Here is a 16,454-nt window from a genome sequence, read left to right as displayed (position 1 = left end):
GGGGAATCGATATGGATTTCCTTCTGGCATTACCGCCTGGTTTCTGAAGGAAGTCCAGCCTCTGCAATCATGTTGTCTGCCCATCTGCTCCTTCCTTTACTATCTCTGGAACCTACTGACCAATTTCAACCAACTATGAGCAAGACGTAGAGATTTCAAAGACAATTACCATCCCTTAAATTTAATAAAGAGAGTGCCGGATGAAGGAAGTGCCACTGAGTGAAAAGAGGTAGATCCCAGCCCTGTTACAACTCACTTAGCAGCAGCCACCTGACCACGAGGTATGTGCGTACTGTTGACTCACCAACAATACACACATCTCCAAAGAATGCAAATATACAGGGGGGAAAAAAAGGCTTCACTAGATTCCTTGTTCAAAAACCAAGTTGTTAATTTCTCTTCTGAGTTTCTGAATCATGTGATTCTGACCAAAAGCTGCAGAAGATAACAACTCTGAAAAGAACCCAAAGAAAACAAAACGTCAGTAGTCACACTGTTCTGTTTTTAAGTAGTAATTTTAGGCCTGACATGGTATTTTGAAATAGGAACCCGGTTTGAACCCTGGTGTTTGACGTTTGGGGGCATAATTCTATTAGAAACTAGCCTGCGTTGGTTTGGCTGTTCACAGAACAGGTTATTTCTCTCAGTTGCGCTGGGATGGCAGGCAACGTCATCTTGCGTTCAGCTTCCCAGCTGAACACCCTTTCCCCTGCCCTGCAACATCTCCGGCCAGCCCATGACTCCATGACTTCACGCCCTGCAGCACAACTGCTCTGTCCCCCAAAACCCGGCCGCAGCGCACACACACACACACCCCCCATCACCACCAGCCCTGATTCCCAGCATCGCCCGCCACTCTCCGGCCCCAGGCCCCCGTCGCCCCGCCGACGTGGCAGGGCGGCCCTCACCCTTCCCAAGGACATCCGCTGTCGGCTGCCCTTGGAGAAGCTCTCCTGCAAGCGGTCTCCAGACGGCCCGGCCGCCCGCACCCAGCCGGTTACCTACGGGCCCCGCCATCGCCACCCGCCGGGCCCGAGGCCGCCCTGGGCCCAGGCGCGGCGCTGCCACCGCACGCTGCACCCCAAGGCCGCCCCCCGGCCCAGGCTCCGAGGGCAGCGGGCGGCAGGGGTCCGGCCCGCGGCACCCCGGCAGCCGCTGGGCTGGGCTGCGGCAGTGCAAGCGCCGGGGACGGCAGCTCCAAAGGCGACGCGGGGGGACAGGACCGGGACGCCCCGGCGAGGCCGCCGTCACCCCCCGCCCCGGACACCCCCCCCCGCTGTACCTGCTCCTCCCGGCCGGCAGGGGGCGACGCACCAGTTCCCGAGCGGGAGGGTGGAAGAGGGGGAGGCAGCTCCTCTCCTGGGCGCAGGCGCCTGCTTCCAGGGCCAAAAGAGGTTACTGCGCATGCGTGAGCTCCCCGAGGGGGAGGGCTGCGGTGCATGCGCGGCCGCACCCTGCGCATGCGTGCAGCCCGCTGGCCGTCGGCTGTGGCGGTGAGGGGAGGCGGCGGTGGTCCTGCGGGCAGCCATGAGCGGGTTCGGGGCTGCGGCGCCGCTTTCGGGCTCCTCGGCTGCGGCGGGGGCCCGGAACGGCAGCAGCGACAGCCTGGAGAAGATCGACATGTCCCTCGGTGAGGAGAGCGCCTCGGGCCCGCCGCTGTGGGGGAGAGACTGGAGGGGCGCGGGCTGAACCAAGCGCTAGGGCCGGGGGGGAGGACCGAACCAAAGGGCTTTGCCGGGCACCGGCGCGGTCGGAACCAACGGGGGGCGTAGGGATGCGGCCTGTGCCAAGTTGGGCGGGGGGGGGGGACAGGACCCTACCACATCTAGACCGCGGCGGGGGGCGGAATGCGAGGCAGGCTTCGGGGGCCTGTGAGCCCGTTGTGGTGGGGAGGGGAGGCAAGGCGAGGCCTGGCTGTATCCTCGGGAGCAGCAGGGCTCCCAGAGGTGTGGGCCCGGGGGGTCGCTGCCCCTAGCTAGGGAGGAGCCGGGTTCAGCGGGGTGAGTCCCCTTTGTTCCATCTGTGTGTCCGGAGCAGGCCGAAAACCGGGGCGCTGCGTGCGGTTTGGCACCGCGGTGACCGGGCCCTTTGCTGGGTGGCCCTGGGGGAGCGTCCCAGGGCTCGTAATTGCAGGGGCGGGGGTGGTTAGGTTGCTGCTCAGCCGGCCTTGCCTTTTTTTCTTCCCAGGTTTGGAAGTTGGTAATGGCAAGTCTCCTTCGTAACTCCTCTGCAGTACTTTACCAGTCAGATCAAGCGTGATGTTGTCTCTACCACGTAGTTTCCTGTGACAATCCACCCCTTTCTCCCCTGTCCTCCCATTGGTTGTGTGTGTTAGGAAGTTGCTCAGCCTTATTACAGATCTGCAGGGCTGTGTCTCTCGAGTGTATCTGAGAACCATATGTCCACACTATATATATTTCAAAGAGGTATCTTAGAGTAGTTCTGTTCTGGTCCTATGTGCTAAGTCCCCTTAACAGTTGGGGACACATTTGGTGCTTTCCTGGAGTGCATCTTCCAGTTTAGTTTTATCTAGAAAAATTGGTTTGATATGCTCCAAGACTGCTCCATGACACCACCAGAGCATGGTAGATAGGTACTATCAGGAGACTTGCTTCAAAAAGTGAAATCACGATTTGAATTAGAATGTTAATGGTAGACATGGCCTTTGTGGACCACCTTAAAATAAGAGGATTTGTACAATTTTTTCGTCTGTAAATGATCCAGTGGAGTTCTGTGTTTTGGCAATGGAGATAATTTGTGAAATGATGTTTAGAGTTTGTCTGAACGTGGAGTAGCATTACAGCATTCATATAAATCTATTTTCACTTACAGTATAGCACACTGAATCTTTGTTTCCAATGTTACCAAGATTAACGGAGTTATTGATTCTGAGTGGCTAGTTCTATTTCCATATATTCTAATGTTTCTGACTTGACCAAATTAACCTTTCACTTACCCATGACTACATGTCCTGGACATTGACTAATAGCGAATTGCAAAGGAGTATCGTGGTGTCATGGTGACGTTTTGTTTAAGAAGCTGTTGTGAGTGGGTGTGTCCCTTAACTTGTTTCTTTGCAAGGGTAACTTGCATGAGAACAGTGTCATCCACGTCTGCTGTCCCCAAGTCAAAGTTGTGTGGTCTGGTGTAAACAAAGATAAGATGTGATCCCACATTTGTTGTGATATCAAAAAAATTGGGACAACATTAATCTAGGAAATCTTAAGATCTAGATCTTAATGTTGAATATTTTCTCATGTAGTAATAAAGATTAAACCGAAACCCGGACACCTGTTTTTGTTGCTAGTGTGTTATCTGCAACTCATCTGAAGCTAAGCTTCCAACTCGATAACGTTCCCAGATTATTCTGCTATTCTAGCTGTAGGTTTCATCTCTGATCTCGGGCAAGATAGGAGAACGCTTCAGTGTGTCTCGGCTAACAAATGCATGAAGTCCCAGATATCCTTCATTTCCCCAAATAAGAGAATAGCTGAAACTTAAGTTCTTTTGTTTAAAAACTTGTAACCCTGTGTGCAGCAACAGCTAACTTGCAAAAATGGGATTTAAGATGGAGCAGATGAACTGTGAAGCAAGGAGCCGTGCTCTCTGAATGTGGTGGTTTTGTATAGCTGGTACATAGGAATGGAAGCAGCCATTATGCAGAATTACATATTCTGCTCTAACAGTTTTGGGAGTTTCAGTTTTTGTTGAACATCACTTTATTAGTGGTGCTAAGTTGAAATAATGCTCCTGATTGAGTACTGCTGTTGGCAGTGATCGTTTCTGCTATTTTGGAGCTGTATACCATTTTGAAGTGGCTTTGGTTTTCTTTGTCATATAAAAAGGACAGTTTGGGAATCCTCGCTCTAGGGATGATCCCTTTGGTAAAGAAGGTTCTAGAGGAATCAAACCCTGAGTGACATGTACCAGTATTCCTTATCCCGATTGAATATTCAGGGAAAAAAAATCTATCATTTTTGCAGCAAAGTAAGCTGATTTTCTCTTAGCTTTGCTTCAGCAGGATACAAAATATTGGATAACAATATGTTGTGAGTTTTTTCTTAATTTTTTTTGTGCTGTTTTCTCAGTTCTACCCCATCCGAGTCCATTTGAACTCTGTTAAACACAGTAACCCCATTCCCATCTCTCTCAGACTCAAAAAAGGATGTCCACATGTTTGTGGTAGCTCCCCGTTAAAACATAACGTTTTTATCAGCTGTGCTCTCCTGATCTAGATGCAATAAATATAATTTAACATCTTCCTTTATGGTGTTTTTGTAAACAAGCCAACAGTCAAATAAAAGCATCCACATCTGTTGCTTTACTCTTATCTCCTGAGCCAGCTACCAGATCAGTGAAGGAAATCAAAGTGGTGCGGCACGATTTGCACTTGACAAACCTGCTGTTCACTTTTCATCAGTTTATTAGCTTAAACTTATTCTTAAACCGATTAATAATTTGTTAAACATTGTTTCCCTGGACAACAGGTAAGGTGATTGCTTTGGATTGCAGATACCTGGGGAGAGAAGTCTTGCTTGCTTTTTTCCTATCATCTCAACCTCAGTGAACACATGAAGATTACTGATAGGCTGAGTTCTTTCTGTGTGATTTTTCTTAAGTAATTTAGGATGAAAGAACGAAGGCTAGAAGTGACATTTTGTCTGGAATCTGCAAAGTCTGTTGGTGCTGGGATTACCTTCTCTTTAACGGTATACAAAAACTAATGTAGTCATTCAATTTCAAATTTCATGCTGGGCGGCATGCCACGATCTTTCAGGTCTTTTGGATGTTCTGGATGTATGCAACTGCTTCTCTTTTGCGAGGGCATTATATTATAAAGGAAGTACTGTAAGACTAATAGGGACTGGATATTTTATAGAGATATTTCTGGAACCTTAGCTTGTATGTGCTGGCTTTGCAAGATTAACTGGTCTGTTTCCCATGAGTCCAACCTGCTAGGGTTTTTTCTTCAGAACTAGAATATGTCTGCAATGTGTCAAATCTTTCTTTTTTATTTTCTGCTTACAGATGATATAATTAAACTGAACAAGAAAGAAGAGAGAAAACAATATTCCCCCAAAATGAAAAGAGGGCTTCAGCAGAATCGAACTCGACAGTTCAGGACACCAGGCTCCAAGTGGGGAATCCCACAGCAGAAAGGTGTGTATGTCAAACATAATGTGGATTGTGCAATATTTTTTTTGAGCTGAAATGTAACCTAATGAAAATGTATGAATTGACATGGTCAATTCAGGTTTCTTTCACATAGTGTCATATGCAGTTTTGATTATAATTCAGTTCTTTGTGATCCGTTTACGTTTGGTTTTGTTTCTCGTTCAGTGTGAGAAAGTCATTGATGTGTTTGGCCAACAGGAGCTGAGGTGCTTGATGGACTCTGTTTGACTCAAGGAAGGATTGCCTTTCTTCCTGTTTTTTAAAATTTATTTTAATTTTGGAAGTTGTGTTGATACTTTGTCCCTTCTCAGAGATGGATAGAAAGAGTACTTATGCCAAAGCCTGTACATTAGGAAATGTGGAGGCCTTGCCACAGCTCAGAGCTTTGTGCAAAAGAGCCAGCATATTTATATTTGCTAGGTAGAATTCTCCTAGTAGGCCTCTCCAAAATAGCTGTTACTGCAGACTGTAATGCGGTCTCTGGGATTTATAAATGGATAGTGCAGAGTGTCGAGTCGGCTTTTCTTGTTAAGATCTTGGGATGCAAAGGAAGCACTATGTCAACCTTCTTAAGCCAATGTTTTCACAGTGCAATACAAAAGTGGGAAAAAAATCATATAGGCAGGGAGTAAAGAGAGGAAAAGTGCACAATAACAGCTTTACCGTAGATTCCCTGAGTAACTGTCAGGGGTTTTTTTGATAAACAGGAGTCATATTCTAAAATGATTCCCAGGTTTTAGTCCAGTACCTGCTTGAAGTGTAGACTGGTTTTGCTTGTTTAATTTTGAAAAGTACCTTTTTAGCACTGGATTATCAAAATATGGGAAAATACTGTGTAATCAGAAAGCTTACCACCTCAATCCAAGCTAATGAAGTGTTTAAGTTAATACATGCAGTTTCTTGTTTAGTAGCATTCATTTAAAACAAATACACATCTGTCTGGTGTATTCACAGTGATCCCATTTATCTTCGTCATTGCTTGATATTTGTTGTAGGAGCAGCTCATAGTTAGCATCTTAGACACAAATGTCTTTGGGGATCAGTGGAATGTCGTGTTGTGCAGGGCTCAGAGGAGTTTTGCTTTTTATACAGGCCAACATAGCAGTGTTACTTAACTCGTGCATCTTTAGTAAATTGGTGACAGTGCAGGAAAATATCTTACATCAGTCAGCCCAAGTGTAAGAGTATTTGTGTAGGTGAAAGAGTAAGTGAATTTAATTTGTAGATCATCAAACATGTAGGCTTCTATTTATGACTGCAGTTGTCAAATGCAATTGTTTATGATCCAAAGGGCTCAAAAGAAGCAAGTATTAGAATTTAGAATTTTAGGAGGAACTTGAGCTGTGAATATAAAACTCTAAATACAACTGTCTTGGCAGTTACTTTTCTCTATTGGAACCATCCCTCCTTGCCTGCCCTTGTTCTAGGAAAAAGCAAACTTTTTTTTTTCCCCCCCCCAAAATTTCCACATTCATGACATGTCGAAACGTTGTGAATAGCTTTAACTGCTCCCTCTTGTACAGCTCCACACACTTTCTCCCATTGAAAGCAAACCTCTTTTATATTGTTTTTTGAGCAGAAGGTATCATTAAATAGTTCTTCTGAGCATTCTAGTTATTAGTAGCTTATGACCAATAGTTTATTGCTGCTCCGTTGCCATTGAAGTTATTCTGATAAGTAGCAAATCCTCTGTTGTTTGTGGACAGCTAAGAAACCACAAATGATCAACAGCATTCGACTCTTTGTGGTTTTGGAAGTGGCTGCCAAACTCTCTGGAAAGAAGCGAGGAACTTGAGCTGGGACTCTTTTCAGCTTTTGGGGGGAGAAACAGAGAGAAGAACACTGTTCATTTCAATAGAAGTTGTCCTTGGTGATACACAGAATGCAACTGCACAAAACCCAGTGCAGCCTGAGCTGACTTTGAGGTTGCCATTTATTTGAGCAGAGGTTGGTCCAGAGAGCTCGTGAGGTCCCTTTCAGCCTAAGTAACCCTGTTTCTCAGCTTTTCTATTTGAAAAGAAGAGCATTTGCTAACCATCCACAATATGTGGGTACACAGCAGTTTCTCCATGGCAAATTTCTCTTAGCTGGGTTCTGATCGATGCCTTGCCTCATGCAATGGCTCCTGTCTCATGAAGAAGCACAAGTTTATTATTGATGCTATGAAGTCAGATTTGTCAAAGCTAGATGTGTCTGTTGCTGTAGACCTGACTCCTTAGTCTTAAATTTGTCTTGCAGTCTGAGGTTCTAAAGAGGATGGTACTTGGGGATAAAACTGAAGCATGGTCTGTATTCACAGTGTGAAAAAATGGCTCTATACAGGGTTAACCAAACCCTTGTAACTGGAGATTTCAGATGTTTATACTACAGACCTCAGACTTACAAGCCTTTTGTATTCAAAGGCTGCTTTCAATTCTCCGTTTCGTCCAGACTGCCATGCAGACTTCTAATTGAAAACACTTTAAATGTGATGTAATTCATATGCTGTTTAATATGGTTTTGTGGGCAATTGCTATATTCTTTTTTTCTTAAGTCATGCCTTAGGAACCACTGATCTAAATAAATAAGCTTTGTAGTTGCTTTTTTTTCTGTTCTTTTCTTTAAATTAAACTGGTAATTTAAAGTTTGCTGAATGGGTGGGGAGCTGGTCGTTTGGTTTTTTTTGTTTGGTTTGGTTTTGTATTATTCAGCACTTGATGAAGGTCCATTTCAGAGTATTTTGGTAGTTTTCTATGCCAGAATGACTCTTAAGTTGTCCCTGTAGACATGTCAAATAACAAATTTTCAACAGAAATGAATGCCATGAAGTAGAGCAAAACTGTGATCTATATGAGAAGCTGATTATTCTTGTGCTAGGGCTTGGGGCAGACCTGCTAAAATAACTGAATGACCAAATTGTCTTCAAGTGTAGTGATAGCTTCTGCTGTAAGGCTTGAAGCATGCAGCCAAATAAGTTGTGGTGCCTGCATAGTATCTTAAAGCAGTAAGCTTTTTCTTTCAATAAGAATTGTTGAACTCTTCATGCTTGTTGCAGGTTATGGTAAAAATCGTTTGGGACGCAGAAAGAAGATAGCAGGGAAGAAGCGTTCTTACGGAGTTATAACTGGCTTGGCAGCCAAGAAAGCAATGGGTTCACACAAAGGAATTAGTCCTCTGAACAGACAGCCACTTAGCGAGAAGGTAATGCAATTCCAGTGGTTCATGTAAGAACAGATTAAAAAAATGAAACATAATGGCTTCAGAACAGTGCTACTGAAATATAACATGGAGACACTGGTACAACCTTTTATTAAATTGGGGATGCATTAGTTGAGTTCTTGTTTGATTTGAGTGAGGTGGTTAATGACTAGGTTTGAAAGTTTTTTAACACCTAATTGGGTTGCAAGTCATGAAAATTGAAGTACAGAAGTATATGCTGTGCAAGTATGGAGGTAGTTACGGTATTTTTACAGGAAAAGCTCACTTATTAGGATTTCTTGTCTTTGCATTACTTTGTTACAAACCAATGATTCAGCCGAAATGCAGGTGTTAAGCATGTGCCTGTTACAAAAAATGGAAGTTTTTGCAAAATACTTAACTCCATCAGTAGGTTCCCCCTTCTGCACTCCTCCAGTGTATTGTTGCCTGCTCCATCTCATTCAGTGTTGTAGATCAGGGACCGCTTTTGGATTTGTGAAGAGTAATTTTAAAGGCATGTTGAGCATGCATTTTGTCAGCTTAGGGAGATACAGTAATCAAAAAGTAACTGCTACGCTCTGCTATTTTGGGGGGGGTTTGCCTGGTAATGACGGAATATAGAATTCATGAAAGTGTAGAAGGTATTTTCAAATTATACTAGACCGTGAAAGGTAGGCAAAGCCAAATGTATTCCAGATGCAGTTTGTAAATGGAAATTGAAGGAAAAGTGTGTGTATACAGTATACATATATGCTATATATATTTACTGTTTTTTAAGAATACACAGCGGAATTATCCAGTTTTGAAAAAGAAAACAAACCTGCAGAGACAATCTGAAATGCAGAGAAAACAAGCTCCAGCCCTCAGGAGGCCTACCTTGCTAAACAGAAGGTAAAATACCAAGTCTGCTTTCTAAACTCTTCTTGAGAACTTTCCATAGTGAGTCTTGTTTGACAGGACTAAGTCCAAGAGAAGACGGTAGGTACTGGCAGTGGTAATACGGTCAAGACTGTTGTGTGTACGAAGTGCTCCAAATCTGGAAGCTGAGCATAGGACCAACATGGTCTTGAAACAAAGCCAGATATTTATTACTGTGTAGAGCACACAGGAAGTACCTCTGTTCGTGAGCACCTGATATTTAAATCATAGGCAGCCTATATGGAAACAGCCAACATGTGGATTTTTGTAGCTTTGAAGTGACAACCATGGGTTAGTGAACTTTCTAAATAAAATGCCTTTGTGGAAGCTGGTGCCATCTTCAGTTTCATGGAAGCTATTGCATGTTTTACTTGTGCTGGAATTAACATGCCTGTTATGAACTGCATCTTAACTGGTTTCCATGATGAAAATTTTCACGATGTGAATCTATTGTGGAAACTGTAAACAAACTTTCTTTATACATATCAAGACTGCTCCTTTTTTTCACCTAATCAGCAGTGCTTAAAGTGCTGGAGGATACTGAGCAAAGTAAAAAGCAGAATTAATAACCATGCTGTCCTGTGACATAGGAGTGCTAGGCTTCTATGTAACAGAAGTGATTTCTCCATTTATGAATAATGTGTTTTGTTCCTAGTAGATGAGAAGCTTATTGCAACTGAAATGTTCAGCCTCAAAGAGGCAGCATTGCAGATGTCCTTAGGGATGTATTGGTAGTTTCCTGACTTTCATAGTGGTCTCTCTAAGATGTTACCTGTGGAGCCTTTGATAACCATATTTTATTAAATATTACAGGAATAACATGCCGTCCACTTTTGCCAGAATTGGAAACAAACTAAATCAGCAAAAAGACACTCGTCAAGCAACTTTCCTGTTTAGAAGGGGCCTGAAGGTAATAAAAATTACTGAAAACAACAGCAAAATTGTGCCCACAGGTTCTAAGCTAACCTATAACACTGATATTAATGAATTGACTTTGAGTATCAGATCTGAGTAGAAACTTGAGGTGGACTGGGAAATAGGCATGGGTGGTTCTAGGGAAACATACTTGTCCTCTTCAGTTACTGTAATCCATTGAGTCTTGCTTCCTGTTCCAGGGTAGCTGGACTGTTCAGAGGGGCATGGAACTTGTCAGAGTGTTTGAGGGTAGTTGCAAGGTATTCATTTTTCCTTTTAAAAGTAAATGTTAGAAAGCACTGTGCAGCTTTCAAAGTTGCCTCGGGTGAAGGATAGACCAGAAACATGTTTTAGAATCTGATTATGTTTTTTTGGAGGTGTGGGGTTTTTTTTGTTTGGTTGGGTTTTTTTTAGTTATTTTGGGGTTATTTATTTTAGTTATCTAAGTTATTATTTTAGTTAAGGATTTTTTAGTTATTTTGAGTAAGATCAAGAGAGTAGAGAGTGTGCAGTGAACGGTAGCGGTGGTCTCTCTTCTCATTTGTGCCTTCATTCTACATCTGCCATCGTTGTGACTTGTAGGTAGCTGCTGTCTTCCATCTGCATGGATTACGGAATTACAGACAGGATCAGGAGGAAGAAAAGCAAAACCAAAGTCCTTTAAAACAGGAGTGGGACTTAGTGGCATACTGGATATTATATATGTTAACATTGATCAGATTAGGAACTAGCCAGGTTTTTGTTTCTGGCCTGGTAGCATTTTGGTGTATCTTGGTAAAGTGTATGTTTGCTAACATAGTCCTCAAAAATGTTTCCATCTCTTTATTGGTTAAGTTACTGTCATTGACAATTTTGTTTAAATCATTTTGTGTTCTTAAAGTAATGTCTTTCCAACGTCTTACAACGGTAATAGGATAGTTATCTTAGAAGTCCCTCTGAAAGTACAGCCCTGTTTTGTGCAGAGTGTACAAACAGCTTTGAACTTCTATTCTTGAACTGCTGTATTTCCAGGAACTGAAACAGTATTCAAATCCAGTGTCTGTATTGATGTGTTTTCAGGTGCAGGCCCAAGTGCAGTCAACAGATGATCTTGATAATCAGACAGTAAAGAGAACTCGTCAGTAAGTATTTAATTTAGAAAACTTCATTTTGGTTACTTGTATGATTCTCGTTTTGGTTCTGACTTCCTGGCTATGATAATTGAATGGGCTTTTTTCTCCTGTAGGCATATCAACTGAGTGACAGTGATCCTCTCCCTGTTCTCAGTTACTTCCTAAATTATCTTCTAATTTAACCAGGAGGAGTTTGTTTGCATAAGACGCTTGCAGAAATGAGGGGGAAGGTGGTAGCTTCAGAGGATCAGACTAATCTCTACCACTCATGAATACTGCATAGACAGGAAGAAAAACTCAAATGTCAATGTTCTCCTGAGCTCTTGATGTAATTTCCGTTTTATTTAATATACATATAAGCCTATGAAGCAATTTGGACATAAGCAAGGCAGATCACAAGGTAGACACTCAGCTCTCCCCCCACGTATTCTTCCCATATCATTCTGTGCCTGCTAGGTGCTTCGCAGCTTGTTTGTTGGTAACACAACAGGCTGAGTAAATAGCGTATGCCACAGACCTGCAGTCTGTCACCTCTTTGATTTGCTGTGAGGACCGTTTTGGCCCCATCTGTGGCAAGGAAACAATGTTTCTAAAAAGTGAACGATTCGGTCAGTGCTGTAGTTCTTGCACACCTTGCCAGCATGTGATCTAGTGCTCACCTGAATAGGTTTAGATAATGTAAAAGATACAAGACTCAATGGCCAAGCTCCTTGTAGAATGTTTGACTGCATGTGGTCTTCATACTGGCCTACATTCTGAAAGCTTGTACATTCTTTACTAGCCAGTGTTTTGGACACATATTTAAAGATACTCTGACTGAAATTTCTGCAACGTTTTGTAAGTGATTTCTGTGTTTTTGAACTAGATGGCGAACTTCTACCACGAGTGGAGGGATTCTGACTGTATCCATTGACAACCCAGGAGCAATCATAACCCCAATGTGAGTTTTCAAAAAAGTTCTGAAATGTTCTTAATATAGCTGAAATCACTGTTCTGATCCATTTAGTGAGTTTCTTGCAGATATTATTTCAGATGACCTCAAGTTTACAGCTTCTTGTGAAGACTTTTAAATCTGGCCCCTTTCTGAGTGTTTCTTAGCTGTGTTTGAATAATATCACAGCTGGATTTCTCAAGGCATCTCCCAGTTAGGAGCTTGATGTGGTCTATGGAATTGAAGAGTTGTGGGCTGGTAGACTTCCACCTTGTCTGCCTCTTCCAAATCAGACTGTATTGCAGCTGTTTTCCTCCCCTCTCTGAAGGAAAATGAATTAGCATCTAGTTGATGAGTGATGGTATTAGTTCCTCCGTGATTCATAAAGATGCTGCTAGAGTTGTGCTTTAAGAACACATTGCTGTATTTGTCTTTCAGAAGTTGATGGTACTGTTGTTTCATGAGGTGTTTTATTTTAAAAATCTCGAGTAGCTTTTTTCATTAGTAGCATTTTATCTGTAAGGAATACTGTACCAATTTTAATTTTTTGTATTTATGGGAATAATTAACTGTAAATTATGCATTTGTTAGTAGGATCGAGAGATAAAAGATAAGATTGCTTCCTGTCGGGACACTTGCTGTCTGGTAACAATAACAAATGCTACCCTTTTATGGTTTGCCTGACTTTTACCTTCTTGAATTTGTGCCTTCCAGCTATTCAGGCAGCCTGATCAAATGGCTTGATGAAAAATCCATACCTCTATCAGCATTAAGGCTTTATTGCATAAAACACATATTCACTGTGTCCTTTGTAACATGCTTCTTTCACAGTTCCCAGAAATTACGATTAACTTGTACTCCTGTGCCACCATTTCTGATGAAGAGGGACCAATCTGAAGAGAAGAAGATTCCCAAAGGGGTTCCATTGCAGTTTGATATTAATAGTGTTGGAAAACAGGTAAATGCAGTTTCCTTCCTTAACTGTGGAAGTAGTTTGAGGACAGATAAAAGCCAGTGATCCAGGCACTTTCTTCCTAGACTCACTAGTGACAGAAAGAGGGAACTAGTTACTACTTCTTGTTTCCACTTCCAGTTCTTCCACTAACTTGCTATGTAACATCAAGCAAGTAACTAAACTCACTGTTCCTGTTCCTCTAGTTCATGTCTTGCGTGCCCACATGCTTTAAATGGGATTTAAATTGTTGAACATTTCTAAAAGCCTTCTGGTGTTTCTGCTGTGCTTGAATCAGCAAGTGTGCGTAATTCAGGGATGAGCTTCTTTCAGTTGTGTAACCTGCATGGAACCCTGACAGCTGAATTTATAAGGCAACTTTTGCTATGCATCTAGGAAAAAAAAAAAATCAAATGTGATGACATAAAGGCTTGAAAGATGAGCAATTTTTCACAAGTTTCATGAAGACAGGGGAGGTAGTGCAGGAATCTTAGTGCTGTCATTGAAGGAATTCTTACAGGGTGACGGAGTTAGATGCTGTTCTTGTAATCAGCTCCTTACTGCCAGCTGTAGAAAACTACATAGGATCAGTGCATCGGTCTGGATTTGTTCCTTCCATGAATAAGCAGTATGTCAAAAATAGTCTACTACTATATTGTAAAATTAATTGAACTTTTGGACTCCAGTCTGCTGCCTCAACTGGATGGACTGGAAAGCAACCTGCATTAACATGGTTAAAATGCTGCATTTGTTGAAGTTGCATAGAATCTGTGTGGAGAAATGAGTGTAGTGAAAGTTCCCTTTTTCAGTCTGTCTGTCCTCAGTTTAACTTACGATATTTTGAGTAGACTTTCAGTCTTGAAATTGTGTACCATGTGTTCTTAATGAATTCTGAGAAATGCTAGCTCTTGATGTATAGTCCCATCTGATTTTTAAATGGTGCGGGAAACGATGAAATCAAATTAATTTTTTTTTTTTAATTGAAGTGAGGCAATTAAGAAGTCAAGTGATGATGCAGAATGAGGAAAAAAATATTCTTGTCTCCACTACTTTGATTAAATGAACATCTTTTACATTTGTGGTGAAATGACTTTATTTTTCAGACGGGGATGACATTGAACGAACGTTTTGGGATCCTGAAGGAACAAAGAACAGCGCTCTCTCAGCACAAAGGAAGCCGTTTTGTAACAGTGGGCTAACCTGACAGATGGGCTTGAGCACTGATCCCGCCTACCTAAGAAACTGAGATAAAAGTGGGCAGAAGAATACAGCATACGTCACTGAAATTCTCCAGACTTCTTGCTAGGATGGTGGCAGAGCTATCTATCTTATTACTTTTACTTTGAATGGTAAAAGACATGATGCCCTGAGGGGGGGAAAGTGGGGAAGCTGCTCCGCTGGAGTGGAACCATCACCTGGTTGGAAAAGATTCTGTTGCCCAGCTGATGACAAACTGATTTTGGTTAATCTTGCAACCAAACCAGAAACACAAATTTTAAAAGTCGGGGGTTTTTGTCTAGGAGTGCTCAGTATCTGTTCTTTGACCCCTCTGTTATGGTAAAGATTGTGTAAGTGTTTCATTACAAACCCCATTTTAGGGTTTTTTAGGGACTGCCTATGAACTTTCCTTTGGACTGCCGTTTGGCACAGAGCCTCAGTCCATGAATACTTTGGTAGTGATGTAGCGGCATTTTTCATGGGAGCATTGGTTGTACTTCTTTGTGCTTTTGAAGTTCAGTTTTTTTCCTTTCTTGAAAACTAAATGTTTTGCATCCTCACTTTCACAAATAAAGCTGTTAGCTGAGACCCAGAATATGTAATTGGGATGGAGACTATTCTACTCTTATCCTTAAAAGTGGTCCAGATCATATTGGAGGAATACTGCCCAGGCAGTATGAGAGTAATTTATATTACAGATAGCTCAAGTTCGTCATCCTCCTCTGTAAATGGAGTATGTCTGTCTCCTATTTTTTCTTAAACTTTTGCTTTCTATTTCTTTTTGTAAGTCTTTTTTTTTTCACAAACTTAATGCAATAACTTCACATTTTTGAATAATTTCATAGGAATAAATACAACAGTTCACAAGAAAGTCAGTGGTATGGTAGAGTTCTTACCCTCCGAGACACAGGATTCTCATCTTGTATACCTTGCCCCAGAGGGTTTTCTCTGGCTCTTACAAGTAGCCAGAGGCAAGCAATCTAATGGCACTTGTTTGTATATACCAAAGAGAGGTAAGATGTGAAGCTGATCAGAAGTGGTCAGACATCTTGAAATTGGCTGAAACTGGGGAATGTTGCTGGACAAAAGCCCTCAGTTTGCCAGCGTGCGTAAGGCATTAAGCAGGAGCATGTAGTCACTTGCTTTAAGCTTAGCTTTGTGCATCAGAACCTGCAGGATGGTAACAACTGGGGCATCCTCAATCTGAATTTACATGATCCCTAAAACTGAGGCACCTGTTCAGAATTGCTTCCAGACCAGGAACTGATGAATTTAACACTGTTCTATAGCAATGAGATTTAGGTACAGTCAGGTAAAAGAATGATTGGGTTGCTGCATCCAGAAGTGTTTATGGTGTTTGAAGTGGGTTTAATTCCTTTTATTGTTCTTGAAGAATTTACATTGGACGTCTTACAGAGTTGGTTTCCTTGCATTTTTATCTCAAATTCCAAGTTAACTAGCATTTACCGGGAACTTCAACGTTGAAGAGCATTTGACAGTAGAAGGGCTTTTGTTTGTATAGCAGTTTTAAAGTCAGAGTGCATCCTGATGCTATATAGTACTTAAACCCTTATTTTTAATGCTGAAAAATATACCTTAGCAGAAGCAAACTAAACGTAATGGTGTTAAGGTTTTTTTTCTTAATTACTAGAAGGAATTTTTTTTTTTAAATGTCCCACTGTTAGAATTTGAGTAGATAAAATGTTGTCAGTCATCCTGTTTCAGTGTATACATTTTCCATGTGCCAGGATGCAACAAAAAAAATTCTTTTGCATCAACATGGATGCAAAACATTGATGCAATGCATCAAAAAATGCTAGTTTGTATTTAATGAGAAGATGCTTTACACTGTACCTTTTGGTATTTTTTGGAGAAGTTATTACATTTGATCTATTCTGAAGCTGTTAATTTTTTTTTTTAAATAAAAAGTTACAGGTTTCATACTGTCTTGTTCCTGTTATAACCACCTGGGCAATGTATTGGTTATGTGAATTTTCTGATATCCTTTAAGGGGTTCTTAATGATTAAATTCTTATTAAATGCTCTGAAGAATATA

General features: G+C 41.8%; 2 protein-coding genes across 5 annotated transcripts in view; one reads left to right on the top strand and one right to left on the bottom strand.

Moving 5' to 3' along the window:
• RUBCN (rubicon autophagy regulator) overlaps positions 1-1,651 on the bottom strand; it is a 33,773-nt gene extending 32,122 nt beyond the window's left edge. Inside the window, exon 1 of one of the 4 annotated variants that reach the window (XM_075507089.1) lies at positions 1,315-1,651. In XM_075507089.1, coding sequence (XP_075363204.1) covers positions 1,315-1,622 — 308 coding nt within the window. In that variant the 5' untranslated portion in view covers positions 1,623-1,651. Of the gene's footprint in view, positions 1-1,001; positions 1,210-1,282 lie in introns of those variants that run through there. The other 3 variants (XM_075507086.1, XM_075507091.1, XM_075507090.1) reach the window with 3 other exon arrangements.
• FYTTD1 (forty-two-three domain containing 1) lies at positions 1,621-14,379 on the top strand. The gene is made up of 7 exons (XM_075509119.1): positions 1,621-1,630; positions 5,029-5,160; positions 8,210-8,355; positions 11,245-11,306; positions 12,163-12,237; positions 13,060-13,186; positions 14,284-14,379. The coding sequence occupies exons 1-7, from the start codon at positions 1,621-1,623 to the stop codon at positions 14,377-14,379; spliced, it is 648 nt and encodes a 215-aa protein (XP_075365234.1).
• Positions 14,380-16,454: the final 2,075 nt, after the last annotated feature.

Source organism: Mycteria americana, chromosome 7, assembly GCF_035582795.1.
Source record: "Mycteria americana isolate JAX WOST 10 ecotype Jacksonville Zoo and Gardens chromosome 7, USCA_MyAme_1.0, whole genome shotgun sequence".
NCBI classification, from domain to species: Eukaryota; Metazoa; Chordata; class Aves; order Ciconiiformes; family Ciconiidae; genus Mycteria; species Mycteria americana.
The sequence above is the reverse complement of the archived record's forward strand: the minus strand, read 5'-3'. Positions and strand labels throughout refer to the sequence as shown.